The sequence below is a fragment of the Xenopus tropicalis genome, chromosome 8 (genome assembly GCF_000004195.4).
Source record: "Xenopus tropicalis strain Nigerian chromosome 8, UCB_Xtro_10.0, whole genome shotgun sequence".
Taxonomy (NCBI): Eukaryota; Metazoa; Chordata; class Amphibia; order Anura; family Pipidae; genus Xenopus; species Xenopus tropicalis.
Genome location: NC_030684.2, coordinates 122,851,979 through 122,869,065, shown reverse-complemented (window position 1 = coordinate 122,869,065; position 17,087 = coordinate 122,851,979). Strand labels below are relative to the sequence as shown.

Here is a 17,087-nt window from a genome sequence, read left to right as displayed (position 1 = left end):
TTACAAGTACATGTATATAAGAGTCTGCGCAGATTATAACATAAAGGGTAAAAAAGAAATTTCTTATAGTCCCAGCTATGCTAATGCCTGTGCACAGCTGCCAATCATTAGGACTCACCAAGCCCAGAGCAAACTGAACAATTTGGAAAACTGAGGAGAAAACAAGGGGCAGATTCATCGAGTACGAGTTTGAATCTCGAAATGGGTAAAATTCGGATTAGATATGATCATTTCTGATGTCACAAAAATGCTTACAAAAAATCGTAATAGTCACGATAATATTGTATAGGCGATCCGAAAGTCACAAAATTTTCGTATCCAAACGATCATAAATGGCGGGAAAACCTTTTTGACTTTGATCCTTCTGTGCATTATTTTGGAAGCCTCCCATAGGGCTCAATGGCACTCTGCAGCTCCAACCTGGCCCAAGGAAAGTCTCCCATAGGGCTCAATGACACTCTGCAGCTCCAACCTGGCCCAAGGAAAGTCTCCCATAGGGCTCAATGGCACTCTGCAGCTCCAACTCGGCCCAAGGAAAGTCTCCCATAGGGCTCAATGGCACTCTGCAGCTCCAACCTGGCCCAAGGAAAGTCTCCCATAGGGCTCAATGGCACTCTGCAGCTCCAACCCGGCCCAAGGAAAGTCTCCCATAGGGCTCAATGGCACTCTGCAGCTCCAACCTGGCCCAAGGAAAGTCTCCCATAGGGCTCAATGGCACTCTGCAGCTCCAACCCGGCCCAAGGAAAGTCTCCCATAGGGCTCAATGGCACTCTGTAGCTCCAACCTGGCCCAAGGAAAGTCTCCCATAGGGCTCAATGGCACTCTGCAGCTGCAACCCGGCCCAAGGAAAGTCTCCCATAGGGCTCAATGGCACTCTGCAGCTCCAACCTGGCCCCAAGAAAGTCTCCCATAGGGCTCAATGGCACTCTGCAGCTCCAACCCGGCCCAAGGAAAGTCTCCCATAGGGCTCAATGGCACTCTGCAGCTCCAACCCGGCCCAAGGAAAGTCTCCCATAGGGCTCAATGGCACTCTGCAGTTCCAACCCGGCCCAAGGAAAGTCTCCCATAGGGCGCAATGGCACTCTGCAGCTCCAACCTGGCCCAAGGAAAGTCTCCCATAGGGCTCAATGGCACTCTGCAGTTCCAACCCGGCCCAAGGAAAGTCTCCCATAGGGCTCAATGGCACTCTGCAGCTCCAACCTGGCCCAAGGAAAGTCTCCCATAGGGCTCAATGGCACTCTGCAGCTCCAACCTGGCCCAAGGAAAGTCTCCCATAGGGCTCAATGGCACTCTGCAGCTCCAACCCGGCCCAAGGAAAGCTTCCCATAGGGCTCAATGGCACTCTGCAGCTCCAACCCGGCCCAAGGAAAGCTTCCCATAGGGCTCAATGGCACTCTGCAGCTCCAACCCAGCCCAAGGAAAATCTCCCATAGGGCTCAATGGCACTCTGCAGCTCCAACCCAGCCCAAGGAAAGTCTCCCACAGGGCTCAATGGCACTCTGTAGCTCCAACCCGGCCCAAGGAAAGTCTCCCACAGGGCTCAATGGCACTCTGCAGCTCCAACCTGGCCCAAAGAAAGTTTCCTATAGGGCTCAATGGCACTCTGTAGCTCCAACCTGGCCCAAGGAAAGTCTCCCATAGGGCTCAATGGCACTCTGCAGCTCCAACCTGGCCCAAGGAAAGTCTCCCATAGGGCTCAATGGCACTCTGTAACTTCAACCTGGCCCAAGGAAAGTCTCCCATAGGGCTCAATGGCACTCTGCAGCTCCAACCTGGCCCAAGGAAAGTCTCCCATAGGGCTCAATGGCACTCTGCAGCTCCAACCCGGCCCAAGGAAAGTCTCCCATAGGGCTCAATGGCACTCTGCAGCTCCAACCCGGCCCAAGGAAAGTCTCCCATAGGGCTCAATGGCACTCTGTAGCTCCAACCCGGCCCAAGGAAAGTCTCCCATACTCAATGGCACTCTGCAGCTCCAACCTGGCCCAAGGAAAGTCTCCCATAGGGCTCACTGGCACTCTGTAGCTCAAACCTGGCCCAAGGAAAGTCTCCCATAGGGCTCAATGGCACTCTGCAGCTCCAACCCGGCCCAAGGAAAGTCTCCCATAGGACTCAATGGCACTCTGCAGCTTCAACCCGGCCCAAGGAAAGTCTCCTATAGGGCTCAATGGCACTCTGCAGCTCCAACCTGGCCCAAGGAAAGTCTCCCATAGGGCTCAATGGCACTCTGCAGCTCCAACCCGGCCCAAGGAAAGTCTCCCATAGGACTCAATGGCACTCTGCAGCTCCAACCTGGCCCAAGGAAAGTCTCCCATAGGACTCAGTGGCACTCTGCAGCTCCAACCTGGCCCAAGGAAAGCGGCATGACAAATACGATTTTGTCACACAAATTGTGACGCAAATTGTCGCTATGTACGAAAAAGTTGCGCACATTAATGAAAAAGTAGCAAAAAACACGCACAGTATGAAAACGTAGAAAAAATATGTATTTTTTGTAATTGGAAACAATCGTACTTTGATAAATGTGCCCCTAAATGTTTAAAGTTTGCACTTTTATTGTCAAAAGTGTGTTGCACATCTTAGTGACAAGTAAAGGTTTTATTTTATGTATATGAGCACAATTAATGTTTAAATGCTTCAGCATTTTAGATCTGCAAACAGCAGTTTTCCACATAGATTTTAACACTATTGTTACCATGTTGGACACGGTAAAAAAATGTATTTCATTGCTGAGAATGGTGTAGGACAGACAAGAGGAGTAATACAAAAAGATTGTTTTTGTTTGTGCTGGCCAGCAAAGGTAGAAAAGACAGAAAAGAAAGAAAGAAAGCACTGTCCTCCACAGATATCTCAGAAAATGATGTTAAGCAACTTGACTTTTAGATTCACAACAGAACCCAGTCCATAGGGGTGTGAGTAATGTAATAACCTTGGGAAGATGCAGCTTCAGTTTCACTACACTTGTAGGGGTTCAGGGACATGGTTGCTAACAACATATTTTGCATCTAGTGGGATCCTGTACAACAGTGATCCCCAACCAGTGGCTCAGGAGGAACTTGTTGCTCCCCAACTCCTTGGATGTTGCTTCTAGTGGCCTCAAAGCAGGTAGTTAATTTTGAATTTCTGGTTAGGAGGCAAGTTTGCATAAAAACCCAAAGTAATTGCCAAACAGAGCCTTCTGTAGGCTTCCAGTCAACATAGGGGCTACCAAATAGCCAATTATAACTCTTATTGGCACCTCCAGGAACTTTTTTCATGTTTGTGTTGCTCTCCACAACTTCCATTTTGATTTTGGCTCAGGGGTATATAAGGTTGGGGATTCCTGCTGTACAAGTACTGAAGGGAGTTTGATCTTGTGAAGAAGATATGAATATACAGTATATATATTTGCAAATTGAAAGGGGTTTATATGTGTTAGAAAAATAGTGTCTCTAACAAACTCCAGTCCAACCTTTTAGGCTTAATAAAGGAAGGATTTATTCAAGCTATGCAAGATATAACGGTAACAGACAGACACAGAGTTCTGAGATGCTGCAACAAAGCAGTGAGAGGTTTGAGAGAGAAATTCTTTCCTCCCCCAGTATTGGTAATTCAATACCTTTCTCTTCCTGTGGTGGAATCTTCCTCTCCTAGTTTATATGTGAGCTCTGGATGTTCCAATCTTCTTGATGGTGGTAGAAGAAGAAGTCAAGATGAGTTGAGTCAAGTTGAGCTGAGCTACCATGAAACTTTTGGAGCAGTCTTTTATACAGTTTTAGTTCAGGAATTCCTTTGATGAACTTCTGAGCCAATGGGAAATTAGTCCTTTGTCTTTAAATGGGAAGATCCTTTGGTGTAACCACCACAAGGTGTCACTATTGGATCACATATGACGTAGAACCAATATTCCCCTATCTTGCATATCTCTTTAAATATCCCAAACTTTACAATATTATTGAAATAATTTAAAGAAACATATACCTAATAATTGAATTGAATAATTGAACAATATAAAGCTAAATAGTCTTAAAACATATAATACAAAGTATATAACAAACACATTATGGATTCAGAAGTAAAATGTATGCATAAAACATGATCTTAGGGGCCCATAAATTCCCAAGACTCTACCTAATTTCCTTTTGTTTTTTCAGCCGTTGGGGCCCCTAACTCAGGTCCTGAGAACCCTATTGTGTGTACATCCCTTATCTTCATTATGTTATTTCATCTGGTTCTCCAAAATACCATACGGTCATTCCCATCCATACAAAGGCCTTATTACAACAGACCACAACTGTTAAGGACTCTTCCCACCATTGCTTCCTTGGTCCACTCTTCCTTTGTGTTACAGAAACTTCCCTACCATCTGTCCCTAGGTCTTCCTCCTTATTTCTTGCATGATGCATATACATATACACATATATACATATATATATACTGTATATATATATATATACATATAACTAAGTACAGGCCTGGTTTTATATGAAAGTTTCCATGATCTTGGACCAATATTCTTCAATATGACTATTCTGCTGTTATAATTATGTATAGATTTCTCAGTTACATATGCAGTTCAACTTTAATTTTAGATTTTGAGAATATAAAAAGTCATGAAGGAGTCATGTGATCACAATGTGGTTACAAACCATGTGGCATTAGGTCACAGGCCTCCCATAGTCCTATGAATATTGCAGGGGCATCTAACCATTGTGTTCCTATCAAAAGCTGGGAGATTAAAACCCTGTTATTTGTAACTATTTCCTGTGTGAATAAAGGTGCACCAAAGCAGGGCAGGAAGGGATTGTGGGGGACGCAGAAGTTGTAAAAAACGAAACTATCATTAGTGATTTATAACATTTTTTAAAAATTGTTTTTTTATTACAATAGGCAGAATACATTTTCAGCATATATTCTATGTACCGTATATACTCGAGTATAAGCCGATCCGAGTATAAGCCGAGGTACCTAATTTTACCTAAGAAAACTGGAAAAACTTACTGACTCGAGTATAAGCCTAGGGTGGGAAATGCAGCAGCTACTGCTAAGTTTCAATAATCAAATAAATAATAAAAGGACACTCAGCGTGTCCCCTTGTGAACTCTTCATAAATATATCATGCTGGCAGCTGCAGATTAGGGAAAGGTGATTAGGGAAAGGTGGATGGAGGACCCTTTGACCCTCCTGCCTTGAAGAGTTACAGCAGTTAATTCATATATATACACTGGAAATTATTTAATTTATTTACATATCATAATAGCCAAATTTGTCTATTTACCCTGAATAGTAGTGTCCACAGTTCAGTGGGGAATGCAGTTGCGGGGGTTGGGTGTACACACTCCCAGTTTAGTGATACAGAATTAATTATAGTGGGGTTTATACAGTTTAGTTAGCTATTGCAGGGGGAGACATAGTTAGAGTCAAAGTGCAGCCATTGTACTCTTATCTGAGAAAGGTGGGGAGATGCATATACACAAAGTGAAAATTAGTTAATTAAATGGTAGGTCTATTTACCCCATATAGCACTCTCCCAACACCAAAACCACCATCCCCCACCACTGCCGTCTCACTTGATTGAGTAGCGCGATCTCTAATGTTCCACACGGCCCGATTATCTCTTAAGTAAATACCAGCTCTCAGAGCTGTGAGAGGACATCTGCCCGATTCAGCCCCCCTCCTCCTTCCTCCCGGCCGCAGTTAACCCTTTAATGAATGACAGCTCTCAGATCTGTGACGAAGCGTCTGCCCAAATCAACGCCCCTTCTCCCTCCAGTGTCACAGCGTGTGTGCTCTCCGTTCCTAACTGCAGCTATCAGCAGCCGCCTATTCACCCGATTCTAACTGCCTCACTAGCTGGCGTGCCCCCACCCCCATGCACATACAGATGTACCTCCTCAATGGCATGTCCTGCAGAAAGTGTCGCACTCCACCGGCACACTCACGTGCGTGCACGCACAACAAGCAACAGCACAGTTATATGGGAAGTTCTGCTTGCGCGCCGAATGGCATCGACACCCTCGCACTCCACGGAAGTATGTGCGCAAGCAACAAGCATGGGAGGCTGTGCTTGCAGTCAGAATGTCATCGCAGCGTATCGCTTATACTCGAGTATAAGCCGAGCCTGACTTTTTTAGCACATTTTTGGTGCTGAAAATCTCGGCTTATACTCGAGTATATACGGTATATTGCCATTTTAATTACTCAAATTAATTTCTTTAACTGTTTAAATATAGCACACCTTAAATGCCAAAAAAGTGCCAGTTAGCACTTATGTAGGTAAGTAAACTATACAGTGCTGCTTACCTCTGCAAATTACTCCAAGATCTTTGATGTGATCAAACCAGGGAATTCCACGCATTTCGATTTTACAGTTCCACAGAGATTCTTCCTTTCCTAGGCAACTTATTACATTAAACCAGATTTTCCCTCTACCGGGTCCGAATGAAACTGACTTGACTATTTCTGTAGGAGAAGGGGTACAGCCCAACTGTCTGCAAACCACTGAAGCTGCCGCAACATCCCAATTAGAAGAAGTCACTGTGCCCCAGACTCCCTGGAACTTCACTTCTACTCTTCCTTCACACTCGTTTTCTCCACCAACAAGTCGAAGTCCCTCTGGGGCCCCTGAAGGAAGTGCAATTTATTGCAATTACAATGCTCAGTGATCAGACATTTTAACAAGAAACTGAATAACAAGAAACCCAAAAAATTGACTCTAGTGCACTAGTAGTTACCATGCAACCAGATGGTTTTTAGAAAGCAAAACTCTTATGCAAATAATTGGAAGAACATTTTAAGATAAAGGGGTATGAAACAGCAACACAAGCATCATAAAAGTTAATTGGAGTGCCAAATAAGGGCCATAATTGGCTATTTATATATTGTGGAGAAGGACCTTGCAAGGGCAAACAAGGTTTTGAGCTGTATTAAAAGGGGTATAGATTCACAGGAGGAAGGGGTTGTTCTTCCCCTTTACAGAGCGCTGGTAAGGCCCCATCTAGAAAAGGCCGTTCAGTTTTGGCCTCCAGGGTACAGAGAAGGGCAACCAAGCTGAAATAAGGCATGGATAGTCTCAGTTATGAAGAAAGACCAGCCAAGTTATGGTTGTTTACACTGAAGAAGAGGTACAAGTTGATCCAGGGACCGGTCCAATTGCCATCTTGGAGTCAATATGGAATTTTTTCCCCTCTGCGACAAATTAGAATTTAGGCAGGTTAGATATAGGCAACCAACACCTAATGTGCACATTATTTGAGAATCTTCTGTAAGTAGTTTTCAATGCAAGTGGGGCCTGGTGTGCCAAAAATGTCACTCTTTGGGCTATTATATTCATTCTTATAGGCTGGCGGTAAAGCAAATATGTTTTTTTTTTTACCATTCAATGGGGCTGATTCACTAAAGGTCGATAAAACGAGCGCTATTTATAGCATGCGTTAATAATTTTATTATTTTTTGCGACAACGCACAATTCACTACAAGGACACTTGCGATAATTAAGACATGATTTTATTGTCGTTATTTATCTGGCAATAACACATTTTCAAGTGGTATTTTCCGCGCGTGCGATAAAATTCACATGCATTATTAGTGTGCGTTATTTCGCAAGTAAGTGTTATGCATCGCGTACCACATGACTTACGCCATTTTGTGAAGTCATTTAGACAGCACCGGATTTATCTTGTTCCCGCCCCCATTGGTCCCCCGCACGAACGCGCGACAACCCCCCCCCCCGGCTGCGAGCATAAGTGCGCATGCGCAAACATTTAAAGTCCCATACGGAGCAGTGGGGAGATGTTCCCATTACTCCGTACTGGAGCCAAATTTAAAAATTAAATTGTGGAGGGCGGCCCTAGGCCTGGGCCTTTGTGGCCTTTAACGCAAAAATGCATGCGAACGCTTATCGCACTTTAGTGAATCAATATGTGGAATGTGGCTGTGACGTTAACACTACTGACATCAGTGCAGGATGACAATTGGCCTTATACAGGGATCTGGAGACACACCATGGAGCGCAGGCTTATATTGTTTTTGACTGCAAAGTGCAGATTGCAAACTCTATAATGATGTGCAATATATTTACTAACAGAACAATTAGATAAATTGCAGTGCTAAGCAGCATCAAAATTAGTGAAAAGCCAAGGCAAGGTTAAGTTAAATGTGTAACAATACAGCAAACTACTATCTGCTGTATGATAAAGATAAAGAGTAATCAGGATATTAATATCACCCTGTTCCTCATGTAACCCTCATTTTATGTTTCCCACCTGCACAAATGACTCCAACATCAGCGCTGTGATTACAGTCACCAGGGTTCCACGGCTCAGTAATACAGTCCCCCAAGGCTTTCTCATCCCCTGAACAGTGCACACGGTGGAACCAGATTTTCCCTGATCCAGCTCCAAAGGAAGTTGCTTTAATAAAGAAAGGATATTTAGCCGAGGTGTAGCAGCCCAGCTGCCTGCAAATCACTCTTGGGTCTGTTCTGTAATAGTTCCAGTGTTCATTACATACTGTGCCCCATTGGCCATAAATCTTCACTTCCAGTCTCCCTTCACACCTAAATGATCCGCCAACAAGTCTCAGCTCCTCTGGTTTTGCTGAAAGAGACAAAATTGTGTGAATGGAACAAAGAATTTTTATTTCCAGGTAATTATATAGAGCTGACACATTCTGTATAATATTCATCATCCTGAAATAAGAAATGTTCTAAATATAATCAACAGGTTAATTCTGACCTGTTTCTGAAATAATCAAGTTACTCTTCACTCTTACTCTCAGCGTCAGTCTCTCCTTCTTCTCTCTTTATGTGGGAGTTGGGAGGCTAATTTTGAATGACAGTTAGATCCAATATATCTTTTTTTCAATCCATTTGACAAGGAGAGCTCACTCTTTAATTCACCAGAAATCCTATCTCTCTCCATTATTAGATTTTGTTTGTGCTGAAGTTGTTTGAGTGAGCTCTAATACACGTGCTAGGGAGCCAAACTAAAAGATATATTGGATCTGTCAGTAAAATTCTGACCCCCAACTCCTGCATGAAGAGAGAATGAAGAGAAACAAAAGCTGAGAGAGGGAGAGGGATAGGGAAGATAAAAATGTTTGTTTTAAAAACAGTAATAGAGCTGCCACCTGGCCGCTATTTAACTGGCCTAGCCGGTAAGTCAGTATTACAAATTTATTGGCAATGTAATTGCTGGTAAATTAGTAATACCCTATAAGTCTGCCCATTCCTCCTAACCTTTTCTGCAGCCTTTATAATCACAGGCCCACCTCTGCCCCACCCATTTACCCACCCTGCCCGCTCATTTCTCTGCCATTTACCAGTCACAATTACCCTTTCCCCGCCTGGTCCATCTATTGCCCTGCCCCTTAGACTATAGCCCTGCCCCAAATGATGTCACAACCTGCCCCCTACCCCAAGACTAATATTATGGGAAAAAAGGTGGCAACCCTAAACGGTGCAACATTTTTATAAAGTTTCTTATTTCAGTATGATGAAGGTTATACTAAATTTTAATTTTTGTGATAGCTACATTTTAAATCTAAGGTCCTTAATACATTCACATGCTATGGTCAATTTTATCACCTTTTATTAACCAGCCTGTATGTTTTGTAGTGTGGGAGGAAACCCATGCAGAAACAGGGAGAACATACAAACTTGCAGATGCTGCCCTGGCTGGGAACAAACCCAGGACCCCAGCGCTGCAAGGCAGCAGTGCCACCCACTGGGACACAATACTTTTATAATGCAACATCAACACAGTAAGAGCTAATATTTCTACACAGTACCCAATTGGTGTACAGCAAGTTAATAATGGACACTTGAGCCTACCTTTATACAGTTATTTCCAGCCAATAATAAAAAAAACAAAAACTGTAAGTTGAAAAATGTATATTACCTGTCCTGTGCCATTTTTGGTACAGCTTCTGGAGACTATTGGAGTGGACAAGGCATATGCCCATATGTTACACAGCCTTGGGATTACTATTACAGTTACAGGGACTTTTGTAAGAGGCAGAACCTAGCAGTTTAGGAACTGCCCTCTCCCCAGCCCTAATGAAACCAATATTAGCTGCAGCAAATTTGGGACTATGTATCCAGTTTAATGTCAATGCGTGATACTGCATGCATTATTTAACTCACGAAGACTATTTTCATGTGGTATTTGACGGTACATGCGCTAAATAACGCAAATCTTTCGAAAGATCCGCGAAACGGCAAAAATGTTGAGCGGCCAAAAAAATTGTTGCCCGCGACTATTATTTTTTGACGCCTGTGTCAATTTTTGGACGTGCGGTGAATTTTTGCGTGGCAAATTTTGCCGCACGTCCAAAAATTTGCTGCGAATCCATGCCTGACAAAACATTTCATCACTTGTAGCCGAATATAAATAGTCGTGCGAATAAACGCACGCCATGTTAGCCATACACGCCAATACTTGCGGAAAATGACTGTATTAAAAATGACCATTTCGCTGCAAACTGGCGGCTGCGTCACTCTGGGGGAAACACAGACTTGAATAAATAACACTGCAAAGTCCATATTTTATTGCCAAAAGCTCATTAACTGTACTTTTCTATAATTATCGCCTGCCTGAAGTAGGTGTTAATTTTCGCATAGACTAATGCAATATTTAGCACGTCTAAGTGTTTGTGAATCATGCGTTCGTATTCATTTCTGCGCACTAATTAACGCATGCGTTAAAACTACCGCATGCAGTCGCACGAAAATTAACGCATGTGATGTGCGACTTAACGCACGCGATAATACTGTAGTGAATCGCATGCTAATTATCGCGTCGGTTTTAACGCAAAAAAACTTTAGTGAATCAGCCCTCATGTTTCTTATGCCATACAGTTATTTCAGGAAACACAATACTTATCATTCATCAAGGAGATATTGGACAGAAACAGTTGCTTTAGAAAGCATTAAGCAATGTAGTTGACCTTATGATATGGCAGTTTCCTGCAACGTTAATGCTAGTTAAATGGTGTTTACTAATGTAGCCACATCCATCTGATTATCTGTCCCACATTTACAAACATTTTGGCACAAAATACATTCAATTAACATTAACACTGATTTACCCACTGATTTACATTAACGCTGATTTACTAGTTATTCTGGCTTGTTAGTAACCTTGACATGTTTCTTACCAGTGCACCTTACTCCAACATCATCTCTATGATCACAGTTGCGAAGTCCCCACATGAGATGGCGACAATCCCAAAGGGCCGATTCTTCCCCCGTACAACGCAGACCAGCAAGCCATATCTTCCCTGATCCAGCCCCAAAGAAAGCAGATATGCTGCGGCCTAATGGGCCTGAAACCCCACATCCCAGCTGTCTGCAAACCACATCAGTTTCACTCCAATCCCACTCTTTGCTGCACACTGTACCCCACTCTCCGTGGTGCTTCACCTCCACTCTTCCCTCACACTTATGAGACCCTGCAGAAAGTCTCAGTTCTTCTGGTTCACCTGTATAGAATACAATAGAATATGTTTTAGAATTTGTATGTTATAGAATAAGTTTATATAATAACCTAATACATAGATGAAGGCTTTGTTTGTTTCTTGTTTGGGGAGTTGTACATGGTATGATGAAAGGCAATATAACAATTTCTGGTTAAAAAAAACAATGGGCCCCAGCATGGTTGGGGATCACTGTTGTCGGGATCAGATGACTCTTTCCCCTGTTTTTCTGTCTATGACATCATCCAGCCCGGTTACAGACTGGAGAGAAACCCGATTGGCTGAGAGCCTGAGTGCACTTCTGGGAGAAAGGGAGTGCCTGACTTTGGAGCCAAAAATCAGGGGCGGGTCCAGCAGATTATAAATGAGCTCTGCTGCAGTTCCAGCCAAAGAGAGAGCCAGATCCAGAGGGAAAGAGAGCAACAGACAAGTGACTGAACTGCCAGTGACCTGTTGGAGTGTGCCAGCCTAAGGAGAGTGAGTTCTGCATCTTGTTCAGCTGCTTATGGGTGCCTGTTGCCATCCTTGTGTGCCCCTGTTACATAGTTACATAGGGTTGAAAAAAGACCAGAGTCCATCAAGTTCAACCCATCCAAGTAAACCCAGCACACACAACCCACACCTACCAATCTATACACTCACATACATAAACTATATATACAACCACTAATACTAACTGTAGATATTAGTATCACAATAGCCTTGGATATTCTGATTGTTCAAGAACTCATCCAGGCCCCTCCTATAGGCATTAACAGAATCCGCCATTACAGCATCACTAGGAAGGGCATTCCCCAACCTCACTGCCCTCACCATGAGCCCAAAACTGCACTGCATACTCAAGGTGAGGCCTTACCAGGGAGCTATAAAGGGGCAAAATTATGTTCTCATCCCTTGAGTCAATGCCCTTTTTTATACAAGACAGCACTTTATTTGCTGTAGTAGCCACAGAATGACACTGCCTGGAATTAGACAACTTGTTATGTACAAAAACCCCTAGATCCTTCTCCATTAAGGAAACCCCCAACAAACTACCATTCAGTAGACAGTTTGCATTTATATTATTTCTACCAAAGTGCATAACTTTGCACTTATCAACATTGAAGCTCATTTTCCAGTTTGCTGCCCAGTTTTACAATTTTATCAAATCGCTCTGCAAAGCAGCAGCATCCTGCATGGAACTTATAGTTTTGCACAATTTAGTGTCATCAGCAAAAATAGATACAGTACTGTCTATGCCCACCTCCAGGTCATTAATAAACAAGTTAAAAAGCAAAGGACCAAGGACTGACCCCTGCAGTACTCCACTAACCACACTGGTCCAATTAGAAAATGTTCCATTTACCACCACTCTTTGTACTCTATCCTTCAGCCAGTTCTCTATCCAATTACAAATATTATGTTCTAGGCCAATATTTCTCAATTTGATCATTAAGCTTCTGTGAGGTACTGTATCAAACGCTTTAGCAAAGTCTAAGTAGATGACATCAACTGCCATTCCAGCATCGAGGTTCCTACTCACCTCCTCATAAAAGGCGACTAAATTAGTCTGGCAAGATCTGTTACGCATAAAACCATGCTGGCACAAACTTATAGTATTGTGAACTGCAATGTATTCAAGTACCCTATCCCTTATTACCCCTTCCAAGATACGGCACCACATTAGCAATTCGCCAGTCTCTCGGCACCATGCCAGACCTCAATGAATCCTGAAAAATTAAGTGAAGAGGTTTGGCAATCACAGCGCTCAGCTCATTTAATACCCTGGGATGAATCCCATCCGGCCCTGGACCTTTGTTTACCTTTACATGTTCAAGTCTCTTTTGAATTTCCTCCCGAGTGACCCATGCGTCAGTAGCCAAATTACTAGAACTGGGAATATTAAAAGGGAAGCCTTCATTATCTGGCTCCTCAGATGTATAGACAGATGAAAAATAAGAGTTCAAAATTTCTGCTTTTTCCCCGTTCTCATCAACCAACTTACCCCCCCCGTGATAATAAAGTTCCCACCCCTTCTTGCTTTATTTTTTTACTATTCACATAATTGAAAAATAATTTTGGATTCTTTTTACTCCTAGCTGCAATATCCCTTTCCATCTCTATTTTAGCTTGCCTGATAGCCTTTTTGCTGCTTTATTTGCTTCCTTGTACCTGATGAAAGTCCCTGCTGTCCCAGCTAACTTGAATGCTTTAAAAGCACGTTTTTTCTTATCAACCGCGACACTAACACTTTTATTCAGCCATAAAGGTTTTGCTTTGCGATGCCTCTCCTTGCTTACAAGGGGAATATACTGTTGTGTTTACCTGCAAAACAATGTTTTAACCCTTTTAGATTCTACGTCCTGCTGCACTTCCGGATTTGGGAGCGGAGATGCGGCTTTTCAAGCCGCTTCTTCGCTCCCCGCTCGTTCCCCAGCCTCTAGACAACAGTCAGAGGGGGGAATGAGTGGCCCCTGGGGCGTGATCGCCCAGGGGCCCCATAGGAAATGTCAGGACACGCTGTCTGTGCATGCCTGACATTTCCTGCTCTCCCTTCCCTCCCCCCTCCCTCCTCCTTTTGAATACTCACAATCAGCGTCGCAGGAAGAAGCTGCAGCAGCTCCTGGGTCCTTCCTCCCACCTTCAGAGCATCTCTGTGCCTGCTTGTCCCAGGTAAGTATAAAAAAATACACACACATAATACACTAATACACACTTATACTCACACTTACAAACAAACACATACATTTTGGGGGGGTTTGGAGGGGTTGGTGGGTTTCACACATTCAGAACACTTACAGTGCTCACACTTATTTGCACACTCACACACATGCACACAAAACACATTTTACCATGTGTACACACTCACTTACACACATGTAATTTTGTAATTTTTTTTTTTATTGCATCGTTTTTATTCTTTCCTGAAAAAAATGTTTTATTGCCATTGCAGATAGCGTATTTTGGTGATTTTGGTGCATTTTTAGGTATTTTATTGCATTTTTAGCCATTTTATTGCATTTTCAGTTATGCATAGTTGTTGTTCGCTTGACTTTGTCTGTAAAACTTATTTGCCCAAGCCAAAATACTCAAACTGTTGTTCTGACAGCATATATTATTAGGCAAAAAAAAAATGATTTTAGTGATTTTTTTAAATTTTTATTAATTTTATTGCATTTCACATTGTTCTTTATTACTTGTCTTTGCACATGGATATTTTGTCTGCTGTATTTCAATTTGGCATCCTGTGTACCCCACATAGTTTGGTAAATCTATGCATATTGGGCATCAAACTGTTCAGTAGACCCCTGGCGTTCATACTTAGAGTGTTTTATGTTGGTACGTTACTAAATGTGGGGTACATAATGGGGCAACATGCAAGCTTTGTGACGATTTTCAGAAATGTCACAAAAACCGTTCTGTTTAGTATAGCTTTGTAATTTGGTAGTTTGCAGTAGAAAGTTTTATTTACCCATTTTTGTTTTGTCAGAATGTGTACTTTCGGAAAATATATGGTTTTCTAGGGTCTCTTTACTGTTAGGGGGTCGTAGGGCACATAATACACATACCGGGTGCAAAAACTGCATGAGCCGAAGCATCTTATGTGAAAATTCATATGCACTATTTTTACTTGGGTGGCCCTGTACCCCACATAGTTTGGTAAATCTATGCATATAGGGCATCAAACTGTTCCGTTGACCCCTGGCGTTCATATTTAGAATGTTTTATGTTGATACGGTACAAAATGTGGGGGTACATAATGGGGTAAAATGCAAGCTTTGTGACAATTTTTAGAAATGTCATAAAAACCGTTCTGTTTAGCATAGCTTTGTAGTTTGTTAGTTTGCAGTAGAAAGTTGTATTTACCCACTTTTGTTTTGTCAGAATGTGTACTTTCGGAAAATATATGGTTTTCTAGGGTCTTCGTACTGTTAGGGGGTCTTATGCCACATAATACACATACCGGGTGCAAAAATTGCATGAGCCGGAGTGTCTTATGTGAAAATTCATATGCACTATTTTTATTTGGGTGCCCCGTACAGCACGTAAGCTTTTTCTGACTTAGCCACCCCATTACTCCAGTCAATGTCCTGATAATTAAAGTCCCCCATAATAACAACTTGACCCAGTTGTGAAGCCTCCTCCATTTGCAACAGTAGCTGGGTCTCATCCCCCTCATCTATACAGGGTGGTTTATAGCATACACCAATGATAATTTTCTTTGTGACCTTCAGCCCTACTGAAATTTCTACCCAAAGAGATTCAACGTTTTCATAGTAACATAGTAAGTTGGGTTGAAAAAAGACATACGTCCATCAAGTTCAACCATAATGCCTATATATAACCTGCCTAACTACTAGTTGATCCAGAGGAAGGCAAAAACCCCATCTGAAGCCTTTCTAATTTGCCGCAGAGGGGAAAAAATTCCTTCCTGACTCCAAGATGGCAATCGGACCAGTCCCTGGATCAACTTGTACTAAGAGCTATCTCCCCTACCCCTGTATTCCCTCACTTGTACTGAGAGCTATCCCCCCTACCCCTGTATTCCCTCACTTGTACTGAGAGCTATCTCCCATAACCCTGTATTCCCTCACTTGTACTGAGAGCTATCTCCCCTACCCCTGTATTCCCTCACTTGTACTGAGAGCTATCTCCCCTACCCCTGTATTCCCTCACTTGTACTGAGAGCTATCCCCCCTACCCCTGTATTCCCTCACTTGTACTGAGAGCTATCTCCCCTACCCCTGTATTCCCTCACTTGTACTGAGAGCTATCCCCCCTACCCCTGTATTCCCTCACTTGTACTGAGAGCTATCTCCCATAACCCTGTATTCCCTCACTTGTACTGAGAGCTATCCCCCCTACCCCTGTATTCCCTCACTTGTACTGAGAGCTATCCCCCATACCCCTGTATTCCCTCACTTGTACTGAGAGCTATCTCCCCTACCCCTGTATTCCCTCACTTGTACTGAGAGCTATCTCCCCTACCCCTGTATTCCCTCACTTGTACTGAGAGCTATCTCCCATACCCCTGTATTCCCTCACTTGTACTGAGAGCTATCTCCCATACCCCTGTATTCCCTCACTTGTACTGAGAGCTATCTCCCCTACCCCTGTATTCCCTCACTTGTACTGAGAGCTATCCCCCTTACCCCTGTATTCCCTCACTTGTACTGAGAGCTATCTCCCCTACCCCTGTATTCCCTCACTTGTACTGAGAGCTATCCCCCCTACCCCTGTATTCCCTCACTTGTACTGAGAGCTATCTCCCATACCCCTGTATTCCCTCACTTGTACTAAGACCTATCTCCCCTACCCCTGTATTCCCTCACTTGTACCGAGAGCTATCTCCCATAACCCTGTATTCCCTCACTTGCTAAGAATCCATCCAACCCCTTCTTAAAGTTATATAATGTATCAGCCAGGACGACTGATTTGGGGAGGGAATTCCAGAACTTCACAGCTCTCACTGTAAAAAATCCTTTCCGAATATTTTCATTGGTAATGTTTTTATTACATGGCTTTAAATCTGACTTTACATAAAGACAAACCCCTCCACCCTTTTTAATCTCTCTGTCCCTCCTAAAAAGTGTATAACCATTTAAATTCACAGCCCAGTCGCATTTATCATCCCAACAGGTCTCAGTGATACTAAT

General features: G+C 43.1%; 1 protein-coding gene across 1 annotated transcript in view; it reads right to left on the bottom strand.

Annotated features, from left to right (window-relative positions):
* LOC100493820 (scavenger receptor cysteine-rich type 1 protein M160-like) overlaps window positions 1–17,087 on the bottom strand; it is a 363,414-nt gene that overhangs the window by 326,373 nt on the left and 19,954 nt on the right. The window contains exons 6-8 of the mRNA XM_031891745.1: window positions 11,134–11,457; window positions 8,241–8,573; window positions 6,280–6,600 (exon numbers count right to left, since the gene is read on the bottom strand). Of these exons, the coding sequence (XP_031747605.1) occupies window positions 6,280–6,600; window positions 8,241–8,573; window positions 11,134–11,457 (978 nt within the window). The remainder of the gene's footprint in view (window positions 1–6,279; window positions 6,601–8,240; window positions 8,574–11,133; window positions 11,458–17,087) is intronic.